The sequence below is a fragment of the Borostomias antarcticus genome (assembly GCF_949987555.1).
Source record: "Borostomias antarcticus genome assembly, chromosome: 2".
Taxonomy (NCBI): domain Eukaryota; kingdom Metazoa; phylum Chordata; class Actinopteri; order Stomiiformes; family Stomiidae; genus Borostomias; species Borostomias antarcticus.
In genome coordinates, this window is record NC_140235.1 from 6849577 (window position 1) to 6862663 (window position 13087).

The 13087-nt window shown below is 43.4% G+C and overlaps 2 protein-coding genes across 2 annotated transcripts in view; both read right to left on the bottom strand.

The window, feature by feature from the left end:
• Positions 1–6070, bottom strand: part of tmprss3a (transmembrane serine protease 3a) — a gene marked incomplete at both ends in the record, with an annotated part of 13505 nt that extends 7435 nt beyond the window's left edge. Inside the window, 4 exons of the mRNA XM_084461436.1 lie at positions 2517–2633; positions 5137–5256; positions 5541–5778; positions 5984–6070. Of these exons, the coding sequence (XP_084317562.1) occupies positions 2517–2633; positions 5137–5256; positions 5541–5778; positions 5984–6070 (562 nt within the window). The remainder of the gene's footprint in view (positions 1–2516; positions 2634–5136; positions 5257–5540; positions 5779–5983) is intronic.
• A 3858-nt stretch (positions 6071–9928) lies between these two features.
• Positions 9929–12695, bottom strand: LOC311329562 (fibroblast growth factor 4A-like; the record flags this gene model as incomplete). The annotated part of the gene is made up of 5 exons (XM_084461437.1): positions 9929–9950; positions 10752–10930; positions 11178–11281; positions 11587–11718; positions 12470–12695. 5 exons carry the CDS (start codon positions 12693–12695, stop codon positions 9929–9931), a joined length of 663 nt encoding a protein of 220 aa, XP_084317563.1.
• Positions 12696–13087: the final 392 nt, after the last annotated feature.

A 13087-nucleotide genomic window follows, 5' to 3' on the forward strand; every position in this document is an offset into this window, starting at 1 on the left:
AAAAATTGCAACTTTCTTTTAATGCTGTTCAAGATGCTCATGTGTCTCTCAAGTTAGTTCTTAACGAGAACAAAACCAAATGTATGTTGTTCTCTAGGGCAAGAGATCTTGACCATAATAGTCTGCGCATAACTGCTGCAAATGGATCCTTTATCGAGAGAGTTTCAGAATATAAATATCTGGGCATTTGGCTCGATGATAAATTAACATTCAAATTTCATATTGATAATCTTGTGACCAAACTACGGCAGAAAATTGGCTTCTTATATAGGAACAGAACTAGCTTTCCAATGCTTTGTAGAAAGAGGATTATCGAAGCAGTCTTTTTATCTGTCCTGGACTATGGTGATGTAGTCTATAGACATGCCTCTGCTTCTACTCTCAGATCTTTAGACACTGTCTACCACTCAGCTCTTAGATTCATTACAGGAGATAGCTATAACACGCATCATTGCTCCCTGTATGAAAAGGTTGGCTGGCCGTCCCTTTCTATGAGACGTGAGAAACATTGGTTTTTATTTATTTTTAAAGCTCTTATTGGTAAGCAACCACCTTATATTACTTTTATGCTGGATTGGAACTCTGGGTCTTTTCTAACCCGTTCCAGTGAGGTGCTCCTGCTCAAGGTTCCCAGAGCTCGTTCCAACCTAGGAATGACTGCTTTTACTGTCAGTGCTCCAAACTCCTGGAATGCCCTCCAAAGCACTTTTAAAATGGCTACCCTCCCTTCGTTTGGTCATTTTAGAACTATGGTTTCTGAATTTTGCACATCTTACTGTAATTGTTTTTAGCTGTATTTCTTGTTCTGTTCTTATTTATTTTAACTTATTTTACTCTATTTTCATGTTGTGCTTTTAGTGTTATTATTGCCTTACCTCTGTTTTATTCATGTTTTATCTTTGTACTATTTTATCTCTTTTACTCGTCGTCACTGTAAATGAGGGCAACCTCAGTGTCCTTCGAGTTTAAATAAAGGTTATTGAATTGAATTGAATTGAATTGAATTGAATTGAATTGAATTGAATTGAATTGAATTGAATTGAATACAAGTTCCTGGGAGTGCACCTGAGCAACAAACTGGACTGGACGGACAACACCGAGGCCCTCTATAGGAAAGGACAGAGCAGACTGTTCTCCAGGCTCGGGTCATTTGATGTGTGTAGCAGGCTGCTGAGGATGTTCTACCAGTCTGTGGTAGCCAGCACACTGTTCTTTGCTGTGGCTTGCTGGGGAGGCAGCACCAGGTCTGGGGAGACTAACAAAGTGAACAAGCTGGTGAGGAAGGCCAACTCTGTCATGTGGCAGCAACTGGACAGCCTGGAGGCTGTAGTGGAGAGGAGGATGAAGGACAAACTGAAGATCATCCTGGACAACCTCTTGCATCCCCTCCATGATGAGTTGTGGCAGATGGGGAGCACCTTCAGCCACAGGCTCATCCCACCCAGATGCAAAACAGAATGGTTCAGGCGCTCCTTTGTGCCTGCGGCCATCAGACTCTGTAACAGTTTCTGAGTGTTCCAGTGTGTTCCTGAGTATTCCAGTGTGTTCCTGAGTGTTCCGGTGTGTTCCTGAGTGTTCCAGTGTGTTCATGAGTGTTCCAGTGTGATCCTGAGTGTTCCAGTGTGTTCCTGAGTCTTCTAGTGTGTTCCTGAGTGTTGTGAATGTGTGCATGTATTGTATACTGTACTTGAGTATTAGTATACATAATCTATACAGACTGAGACTATATGTATGTATGTACAGTAGGCTATGTATGTATGTATCCTATATTTATAGGATACTGTATGTAATGTAATCTATTATTGTAATCTGTCTGTCTGTCTGTCTGTCCGCCCATCAGTCTGTCCGTCTAGAGTCCGTAAAGTGCTGTAAATATTTCAATAATCCATAGCTGTTAAATTACAGCAACATTTACAGCACTTTATTAGAAAGTCGTTGCCCAGCTGTGTGTGTGTGTGTGTGTGTGTGTGTGTGTGTGTGTGCGTGTGTGTGTGTGTGTGTGTGAAAATGTGTAAATGTATGTCTCTCCTGACAATTCTTTCTGCCCACGCCAACAATTCAATGAAATAAGACAAACTGTCACTGTCACAGAAGCACAGTCACTCCACTCTCCTAAATTGAAAAATCTGGAGGTGGTAAGAAGTAAAATAATACTTTACTGGAAACATGACAATACTAAAGTAACCTAGTGTATTGCCCATTTTGAATTTACAGTATTTTGCCTGAGTTGCCAGGAAAGTGCTGTGAAATGTTTCACATTTGTTGTAATTGAACAGGCCTGTTGGAAATATATACAGCACTGAATCAGGCCAGCCCTGCAGTTTATAACATTGTAGCCTTAGACCATACATGATTATCAGTCTTTTAGCTGATTAATTTGAGTGACACTAGATCCAAATAGGCTACAAAGCTGTGTGTGTATGTGTGTGTGTGTGTGTGTGTGTGTGTGTGTGTGTGTGTGTGTGTGTGTGTGTGTGTGTGTGTGTGTGTGAAAGAGTGTGTGTCATGCTGCTCACCACAGCTGAGCTCGTCCTCCCCGTGCTCACAGTCCACCTCTCCGTCACACTGAGCAGAGCTGCTGATGCAGCGAGACGATGCGCCACAACGGAACTTCCCAGTGCAGCTTAGACCCACTGGAGGACCAGGGAAACACATACTGGACATGAAACAGTTATTGGGAGTTGTAATTTGATTTCTATGAGCCCCAATTATTGTTTACATAGCTGCCTTGGCAGCCAGTGGTCAGAGAATTTTTATGCACACACCTTAGCCAAATTGCCTTTTTTTTCTTCATTTCTAATCATATCAGGATAGTCCATAATATATTTGTGTTTAATGGAAAAATACATAGTCACAGTTTTTCCTACATTCAGAGTGAGACACGAATCATTGAGCCACTTTGCAACCTTCTTTATTGCTATTGATAGTTTGTGCTGCATCTTTCCCATGAGTGTGTATGCCCATATCATCTGCATACATCTGGATTTCCACACCATGGCATACAGATGGAAGATTGTTAATATACAAACTGAACAACAATGGACCCAAAATGGACCCTTGCAGTACTCCCATGGTGCAGGCTCTTGATGGTGACATAGCATTATTTATTCGCACACACTGCGAGCGACCGATAGATATGATTGCATCCAGTTTAGAGTATTTATGGACAGCTTGTAACTAGACACTTTTGAGATGAGTATTTGGTGACTGATTGTATCAAAGGCCTTATGTAGGTCCAGAAAAATTGATAAATGTGGTTCTGTCCACTGGACGCTTGCGTGGGGATATACAGTAAGGGATTATGACCTGGTTTGTTGTTTAGCCTACAGTACATGACAGTTGTGGGGTTTTGCCTCAGCCGGGTTTAATCAAATTAGTACGTAGACTATGCTTGTAAACTGGGTCAGTCCATCGATGCATTGGGGAACATAGCAAGCATTTCAATGTAAGAAAACGAAGACTGGGCCCACATAAGCATGTTCCCACCCTTCTCAGCTGCCCCCGCAGGCACGATTGTTCTGACTCGCAACGCTCTGACTCACAACATGATCCCTCTGTAAAAGCTGAAAGCATAAAAAGCTGAAAATAATTCAGGCTGTCTATGGTATGTAGCCTAAGCTACTAGTAGGATACTCCTAGGAGAATCAAGTTTTTATTTAAAAAATGTTTGCAAATGTATTAAAATAAATCTGAAATATCACATGTACATAGATATTCACACCCTTTACTCAGGACTATTGTCCATAGACCTCCGAGACATCTGGGAAACGGTACCCGTCAAAAAAGTAGCATTGATGGTCCCGAAGAACACAGTGGCCTCCATCATTCTTAAATGGAAGAAGTTTGGAACCACCAGGATCCTTCCTAGAGCTGGCCACCTGGCCAAATTGAGCCATCGGGGGAGAAGGGCCTTGGTCAGGGAAGTGACCAAGAACCCGATGGTCACTCTGACAGAGCTCTAGCATTCCTCTGTGGAGATGGAAGAACCTTCCAGAGGGACAACCATCTCTGCAGCAATCCACCAATCAGGCCTTTATAGTACTGTAGAGTGGGCAGACGGAAGCCTCTCCTCAGTAAAAGGCACATGACAGCCTGCTTGGAGTTCGCCAAAAGGCACCTAAAGGACTCTCAGACCATGACAAACAAGATTCTCTGGTCTGATGAAACCTAGACTGAACCCTTTGGCCTAAATGCCAAGCATCACGTCTGGAGGAAACCAGGCACTGCTCATCACCTGCCATCCCTATGGTGAAGTATGGTGGTGGCAGGCTCACGCTGTGGGGATGTTTTTCAGCAGATGGAACTGGGAAACTAGTCAGGATAGGGGGAAGGATGAACGGAGCAAAGTACAGAGACATCCTTGATGAAAACCTGTTACAGAGCGCTCAGAACCTCAGACTAGGTTTACCTTCAAACAGGACAACGACCCTAAGCACACAGCCAAGACAACCAGGAATGGCTTCAGGACAAGTCTGTGAATGTCCTTGAGTGGCCCAGCCAGAGCCCAGACTTGAACCCGATTGAACATCTCTGGAAAGACCTGAAAATAGCTGTGTAGCGACGCTCCCCATCTAACCTGACAGAGCTTGAGAGAATCTGCAGAGAAGAATGGGAGAAATACCACAAATGCAGATGTGCCAGGCTTGTAGTGTCATACCCAAGAAGTCCTGAGGCTGTAATAGCTGCCAAAGGTGCCTCAACAAAGTACATACAACATAATGGACTAAATGTCCAATGAGCCTACTGACTGTGTGCTCCAATGGGTATCAGAACCAGTTAAAATAAATATTTGAACATATGAACCTAGCTACAAAGTTCATGTGCAAAATGACTCGTCTTTGAAAAGCATTCATTTTGCTTTGTACACTCAAATGCAACATTTTGTATAGCCCATTCATTAAGAGGATTAGATAATAATTTTATCAACCACCCATGTAAAGCCTAGAGAGCTATTGACTGTAAACTAACACCAGGATGACCATGGTGAGTTGTCGAGCGGTTCCGGGAATGTGTAGGCCTATTACTCTTGAGCAGGGCCCAAATTGTCTAACTCGATATGGTTCATGAAATATTTAAACAGCGGAGGCGACAAGCGCTTCAATGACTTTATTTCAAATGGACTATGTTTGCACTTACCTCCCAGGCCGATGCCAAGCGCGAGAGTGACCGCCAGCAGGACGCACGCGCCAATTAGCAGCTCCATTCGGCGCGCGAACAGCCTGCCGCGCAAAGTTTTCTCCTCCGCGATATCATCTTCTGTTAAATAAACAGATCAACATTCACTGTTATCAGCTCATTATTTTGTGGATTATATGATTTTTAAACAACACAATGTATTGTAGCCTAGGCAATCATATTCTTAGAACCACTTTCATAAATGTTGTCTATAATTTATTTCCTTTCATCATTCTCAGCTGTTGGCTTGGTAAGCCTAGGCTAGGCCTACTTCATATGAATCCACCAGTAGGCTAGTCTACAAGACTTGACAACAGAGAGACAGATTTTGAGGCACAACTTAGTTAGGGGCACTAGTCTCTTACCATTCATGAATGGCTGCACCTTGGTTATTGGCATGGTTGGGCTTGGTGGGACTTGTGTTTGGGGCTCAGTGGTGAAGTCTTCAGGTTTGGTAGAGCTGATGTCGGGTGGAGGGCTGTTGTTGGGGCTGGTCAGGGGACTGACGTTGATGGTAGTTGGAGTGTCGACTGTTGGGAGGTCCTCTTCGGTCACAGAGACTATCTCTATTCTGCCTTGGTCTATCTGCACTGCATCAGGCTCCTAAGGGCAATAAGGATGCATTGGGGCCCACATACTGTACCTACAAACTACAGGTCCACTTGGATGCCCCAGACTGTGAGACAGGCCTACTTGGCTGAGTTGGCATAATTACGTCTGGCCGATTATATGTATTTTAGCCCAAATACAATATAATTGTAAGCATTTTCCCTGTATTCCAACCACAAAATCTCACAAGCATTCTTACCGTGTCGGTGGCTGTGCTCTCTATAGCAGCAGCAGCAGCACCAGTAGCAGGTGCTGCCTGGTCCTCAGTTTTCTCTAGGGCAGCCATGTCTCCCCTCACACACTGTCATCTAATGCCCATCTCTGGGCAGAGCAAGTCAGAACTCAACAGTCAGGGAAGAAGAGAGAGAGAGAAAGAGAGAGAAGAGAAGGAAAATGGGAATGTGAAGGACAGAGAAGTTAAGGATGGAGTCAAAAATGACAGATGGCGTGAAAGGAAGGTTAAAAGGTGGAAATCCAAATAAATTCGGTTCTGAGAAGCAAGGAGTCCTTTTCGATTATTCCCAAGACTACTGCCATGCAAGCTACATCTCCACACATCCAGTGTATATTTCAAGTACCTATCTACTGTAACTCTTGATTCTTACGCTCGGCAGGTCCCCAAACCCCCAAACCTCTCCCTCTCCCAGTCAAGTCGACTTCTGACCATCCGCCTCTCCATCCCCCTGTCTCTCTCTCTCTCTCTCTCTCTCTCTCTCTCTCTCTCTCTCTCTCTCTCTCTCACTTTCCCCCTTTTCTCTCTCTGTCCAGATCAATAAATGGTCTTAGCCCCCGTCTGTTGTGCTGCCCTTCCCTGCCCTGCGCTCAAACACAAAGGGACACCTGAGCAGGTGAGTCCTGAGGAGCGCAGCCACACGGAGGGGGGATCAGGTGACTCAGTGCCTCCCTCCTCCTCCGGGGTTAGGGTTACATAGCCGTGTGCCCCCAGACAGGCAGGGGGCGGGGGGCGCGTCACTGTAGGGGGTCACAGGTTTGGCCCTTATGGACAGCTGGTTGTCCCTGAAAGCTCTTGCATGTTCACTGACAGGTCTTGGTTTTCAGATCAAAGTGACAAAATGACTCTCTTAATAAATTATTTACTTATTTAATGACTGGAGAGTTTAGAATGATTCTGAAAACGATAGTTTTGTTAATGAGTTAAAATGAGAGAAGGTCAATAAAGCTAGCACACAAGTATTTCTTTAATATCCTCACTCTACACAGTAGGGATCCTTTATTCATTAGGCTATGTGAGGCGTTACCACCCAATACTGTGCACAAGTGAATGGCACACAGCTCCAGCACGTATCATTGTGTGCTAAGATTTTGACATATGATTTTATAGTAAACTGAAATGATACTTATTAGTGATCTATTTTAAACTCAATGAATCAATCAATTTATTCAACGAAAATGCGTTATTTATCTATTTCACAGCAATCTCTGAATCTAACATATACAGTATATTTGTATAACATATACAGTAGATTAATTCCAGCGACAACCATAATTTTGCCCCTAGTATATTATATGAGAAGTTAGTGTACATTTTATATTTCTGCTCTTTCAAGTAAAGTTAAGCAAGAATTACAGTCTAATGATATTCTTAAAATGTCTGTGGACTCTAAGTCTGGAATCTGTGATGGCTGAGGCACACTTGTGTGCACTACTGTAGATGATCAGTTGTCATGTGTAGGCAGGAACAATTGAGGTCACTGTGGTCATTATCAGCATTAATTCAATTTGAATCAGGTTCTGTAGGGCTATATGAGTTCTCATTTCTTGCTCAAACTCATTGACAAAGATTCAACAGAGATTCATTCAGAGAGTCATATACTGTATTCACAGACAGACATTTAAGGAATAACAACATTAATAGGATTAATTTAATACCATAAATAACAATAGAGAAGTACCTAATGAATGTGTTAGGTGTAGTGTGTGAATTTTAATCCCAAAATATCATGAGCAATACAGAAGAGAACTGAACTGACTAACACGCACAGGACATAAACAATAATCCGACAAGGATCAAAGGAAACATGAGGGTATATATATACAGTACATGGAGGGCTAATCAAGACAACAAGGTGCAGGTGAGCTAATCAAGACTGGGAACATGTGAAACTAATAAACAGACAGATATAAGGGCAGGAAGTGAAGGGTTAACTGAGAACCAAACAAAACAGGGAACACAAACACGGAGGCACCAACAGAGGGAGCAAAAGCTGAGGGAAGACAACATCAGGGAAGGGAAGTCGATGGAGCTGGAGCAGGACTAGAGAGGAATAGACAGGGACTAAAGAAGGACTAGAGGGGGACTAGAGAGGAACTAGAGGGGGACTAAAGAGGAACTAGAGAAGGACTAGAGAGGGGAACTGGAGTCAGAGACTGCCCTGATTAAGATCACTAACGACCTACTTAGAACTATGGATGCCGGTGATTCCTCAGTTCTGGTCCTCATAGATCTAAGTGCAGCGTTCGACACGGTGGACCACTCCATACTGATGAACCAATTAGAATCATGGATAGCTCTAAGTGGCTCTGCCCTTCAACTATTGGGCTCTTACCTCACTGATAGAACCCTTTCTATTGTTATAGGTAATGCCTCCTCCATCTCTGCCCATCTCACATATGGGGTCCCACAAGGGTCAATCCCTGGCCCCTTGTTATTCTCCATTTATATGCTTCCCCTAGGTCATATCATACATAAGCATCACATCCAATTCCACTGTTATGCTGATGACACACAGCTTTATTTTATATTCTGCAGCTGTCCTTTGGAACAGTCTGCCCAGTGACCTGAAATTAGTAAACAGTGCAGATAGATAAGTCCAGCCTAAAGACATGGCACAAAAGGGACTATAATTAGGTGTTCAGCTAATGGCACCTTTACATGTTTTTATGTGTCTATGTTATGTCTAAGTGATGTATGTGATGTGTTGTGATGTCATGTGTCTTCACGATGTCATGCATGTCTGAACACTTTGTTCCCCTACCCCCCTGCAAGGACCACAATGGAAATAAGCACTGAACTTTTTTTTGTGTCTATCCTTGACAGTATCCCAAACACTGTGCTTCTGTCACGTTTTTTTCTTTTATATATTGTCGAATAAAGTCAATCAATCAATCAATCAATCAATCAACCAATCAACCAATCAACCAATCAACCAATCAACCAATCAATCAATCAATCAATCAATCAATCAATCAATCAATCAATCAATCAATCAATCAATCAATCAATCAATCAATCAATCAATCAATCAATTATGTCCCAATCAATACCTCTAACCCCAACTGTCTAGCTTCCCTTGAGGCCTGCCTAGCTGATATTCAATGTTGGATGTCCCTGAACTTTTTTTTTCTGAACTCAATACAGACAAATCAGAGATAATTCTGTTCGGCACCCCCAGTTCTAGATTGCACCTACAAAATAGTCTTGGCTCTTTGTCAGCTAATGTGAAACCGGTCGCAAAAAACCTGGGTGTGATGTTTGACTCTGTACTCTGTTTTAAATGCCCTTATTTCCTCTAGGCTTGACTACTGTAACGTCCCTTTTCTAATCTTTTATTAACTTTTAAAGCTCTTTACGGCCTGGCACCAAGCTATTTCACAGAGCTCCTAGTCCCATATGTGCCAAGCCGTAACCTGAGGTCTTCTGACCTGGCCTTACCCATGGTACCCAAGTCTAGGCTGGTAACCAGGGGTGATCGGGCTTTTGCTGTCCAAGACTCTGGAATCACTTACCAGCCAACCTCAAACTAGACAGCTCAGTTGTTTTTAAATCTCTCTTTTAAATCTCTTTTAAAACCCCATTTCTATAAAACGTTTTGCTCTTTGAAATGACTCTATGCCTGGTGCTTCTGTTTGTTCTCCTTTATCGATGTCTATCGTTCTTTTTTGATAATCTTTTTTGATAATCTGTATGCAGTTTTTAGTTTGTTTACTGGATTTTATTCTGTAAAAGAACCTTGTAACTATGTTAAGTAAGGCGCTATACAAATAAAGTTATTATTATTATTAGAGGGGAGAGGGACTAGAGGGGGGCTAGAGGGACTAGAAGGGGACCAGGGCACAGGAGTAAAGGGACTAGATGAGGACCAGAAGGGGAAACTAGGACTAGGGGGGGGGGGGGGGGGGGGGGCTAGAAGCTGGGAAGACTGGGACTGGAGCAGGGGGACACAAACAGGACAAGATATGACAATCACAACATGGGGGACAGGATGTCCAGGGTGACAGACGGGACGTGACAGAATGTCAGTGTCTTTTTATTTCTATAGCACCGTTCATACAAACCAATACAGCACATAGTGCTTTACATAAAAAGAGATGGAAAAAACATAAATCATGTAAACACAATGAGAACCGATTTAAAAGAAACAATAAATTAAGAACAGTTCAAGATACAGTATTAACACAAGTTACGTGGTAAAAGCACTATTAAAAAGGTATGTTTTAAGATCTCGCTTAAAAGTTTCCAAGGTCTCAGACATTCTCAGGTTTTCTGGCAGGGTGTTCCAAAGGCTGGGGGCATAAGAACTGACGGCTGCCTCCCCATGCCTCTTAGTCCTGGCTTTAGGAACCATTAAAAGCTCAGTGCCAGAGGACCTGAGGGGCCTACTAGGTGTATATTTTTAAAAGCATGTTTGACATGTGCACAGAAAAATGTGCACAAAAATAAATAAATAAAGGCATTAAATAACTCAAATGACATGATAATCTAAAAGAATCTGCCTTCAGATTCAACTGAAGTCCATAAATCCATTATGGAATCCTTCAAAGTTACTTCACATTTTCTTGCTATATCTATTGTCCAGTCCAGGTGTGAACAGAAATAAGCGAAATACCCACTTTAATCCTCATAGCTAGTGTATTTACTGTCTATCTCCTGAGAGCTCTGATCCACGTGTCCATCAGAATCCACAGATTCTTTGGTTCTTAGAGATCCTGGAAGGTTTGCTGCTCACGTTGCTCTGCGAGGCAGGAAGTGGGTGCAGGGATGGTGTCTGCTCACGCCGGTGCCCCTCTTGACCTCTCCTTTGTGGGACAGGGCCAGGTAGATGCCGGAGTAGGACAGGGAGGAGTAGGTGGTGTAGTGGTTCTCCTCCAGATTCTCCTTGAACAGGCAGTCAGAGGAGAACTGCTCCTGAGGAGGGTAGAGATTACATGATTATTAAAAAGCATGGCTATACATTTAACACAATTTTAATCTAAACAAGTTGCAAACATCTATCAATGATGGATTATCACCCACTATCATTGACTGGTAATAGGAAGAATAACACTGAAAAGAAATAGCTAAACTGATTGATGGTTTGATATTAATGTCATATGGCAATGAGTTATAGTAGATAGTCAGGCAGGCATGTGAGCGTTAGTTCTCCTGTACTTACTGCTCCATGTATGTGTCCCTCTTTGCTCATGGAGAGATACAAGCCACTCTCGACTCCCCTGATCCCCACCACCCCGCGATTCACTGCAAACACCTTCAGCAAACCTGTAAAAATCAGGAAGAAATGGTGAGACATGTATACCGTACATACACAGAAATAGATGTATACTGGTACTCGCATAATCTCAAATACAATACAGTAGATGTATGCACGCACACACACAAACACAAGCGCACGCACACACACACACGCATACACACACACACACACACACACACACAAACACACACACACACACACACACACACACACACACAGAGACACACCCGCACACACACAGAAACTGAATGGGAAGGTGAATGTGGCACTGACAAGGCTGTATTTTCTAATCAATTAACGGTCAACTTACTGTGTTCACTGGGCTCATGCACTCCTCTTACAGTGCCATTAGATAGAATCTGTAGATGGTATCCAATACCAACACGGCAGTACAGTAGCTGTTGTGTGACCATGCCTCTGACTGGATGAGGCAGAGGTTCAACTGCAGCAGAGGAAGGAAATGATTGGTCGTTTAAAATAATGAAACTGTGGTACAGTATTCTACGGTAAGCATCACCTGAACTACAGTAGTTCAAATGAATATTGTTCAAAGAAGAACGGTCTGTGGGCACAAGTGTCTTATCATTGGAAGTGCGGTTTTGTTGTGCTTTGAATGGAGTTTGTTCCCTGTGTGAGGTAATACTGTATCTCTCAAGGTGACAGTAGAGGCACTGTTACTGTATAAGAGTTACGCACAGGAGGACCAGACTTGTTTTCAAGACCAAGTGATTTCACAAACACAAGCTGAGTGGTGAAAGTCACAACAACACAACAGGTGTTTCCTCAAACCCTGTCATATATTCACTTGTCAGGATCAGGGATCCCTGAACAGTAGGAGCTATGGCGAGATGAAATATGTTCTTAGCCACTGCGCTCAGAACAATGGTGCATAGACAATGCCGTAACAAAGTATCTAAAAATAGTGGGATCCGCACTCAAGACATCTTTTCAAACGCTCTTATCACATTAGATAAATTGTTAGAGGCAGCAGGACAAAACAAATGTTTAGGTGGCTAGGCCATCGTCATGTGACCAAACACGTCACTTTGAATCAGAAATTATCTTCGGATAAACATTCAGTAGGCTACGTTCTAAATGATGTGGTATATTGACGATGCACTGCGAATGAAATCAAATGTAAGTACAGTAGATACAGTAGATATCTAGGCACCTCACGTCATTTCCGCTCTCACCTTTCCCTCTCAGTCTGAAGTCCCTCATGGATAACTGCCACAGGTCTCGCAGCTGACTGCCCCGGTCCTCAGGAAAGCCTGCGAGTGTGTCGGACACCGCCCCTGCCAGGTGGGGAGACACACCTGCAGCCACCAGCAGCAGCAGGCACGGGCGCAGCAGGTGAGCATCCATAGCGGTGGTCAGCGTCACATACAAACCAGTGGACCACACCCTGTACCCGGCCATTCCCACAACTAAGTCTCCACACCGGGTCACTCGTTGAGCCCTCTCTGCTCCTAAATCCTCCAGTGGCGCTGGAAAGATGGATCCCTTAGTTGACACCCGTCCTTCGCCTCTTTCAGTCAGCGTTATACCGCTGAACACAATGTCCTCCTCTCAGAGTAAACACGTTAGCGCAGCAGGGTCAGTCTGCCTTCTCTCTCTCGCGCTATCAGGTTCCTCCTTATATCTCCTCCGACTATTCTGATTCACTGGCATAGATACACACACGTGTACACACTCTCCCTCGTGCAAGGAAGCAAACACACACACACACACACACACACACACACACACACACACACACACACACACACTTTATCCTTCATCACATTAATCCTACACTTTTTATAACCTGA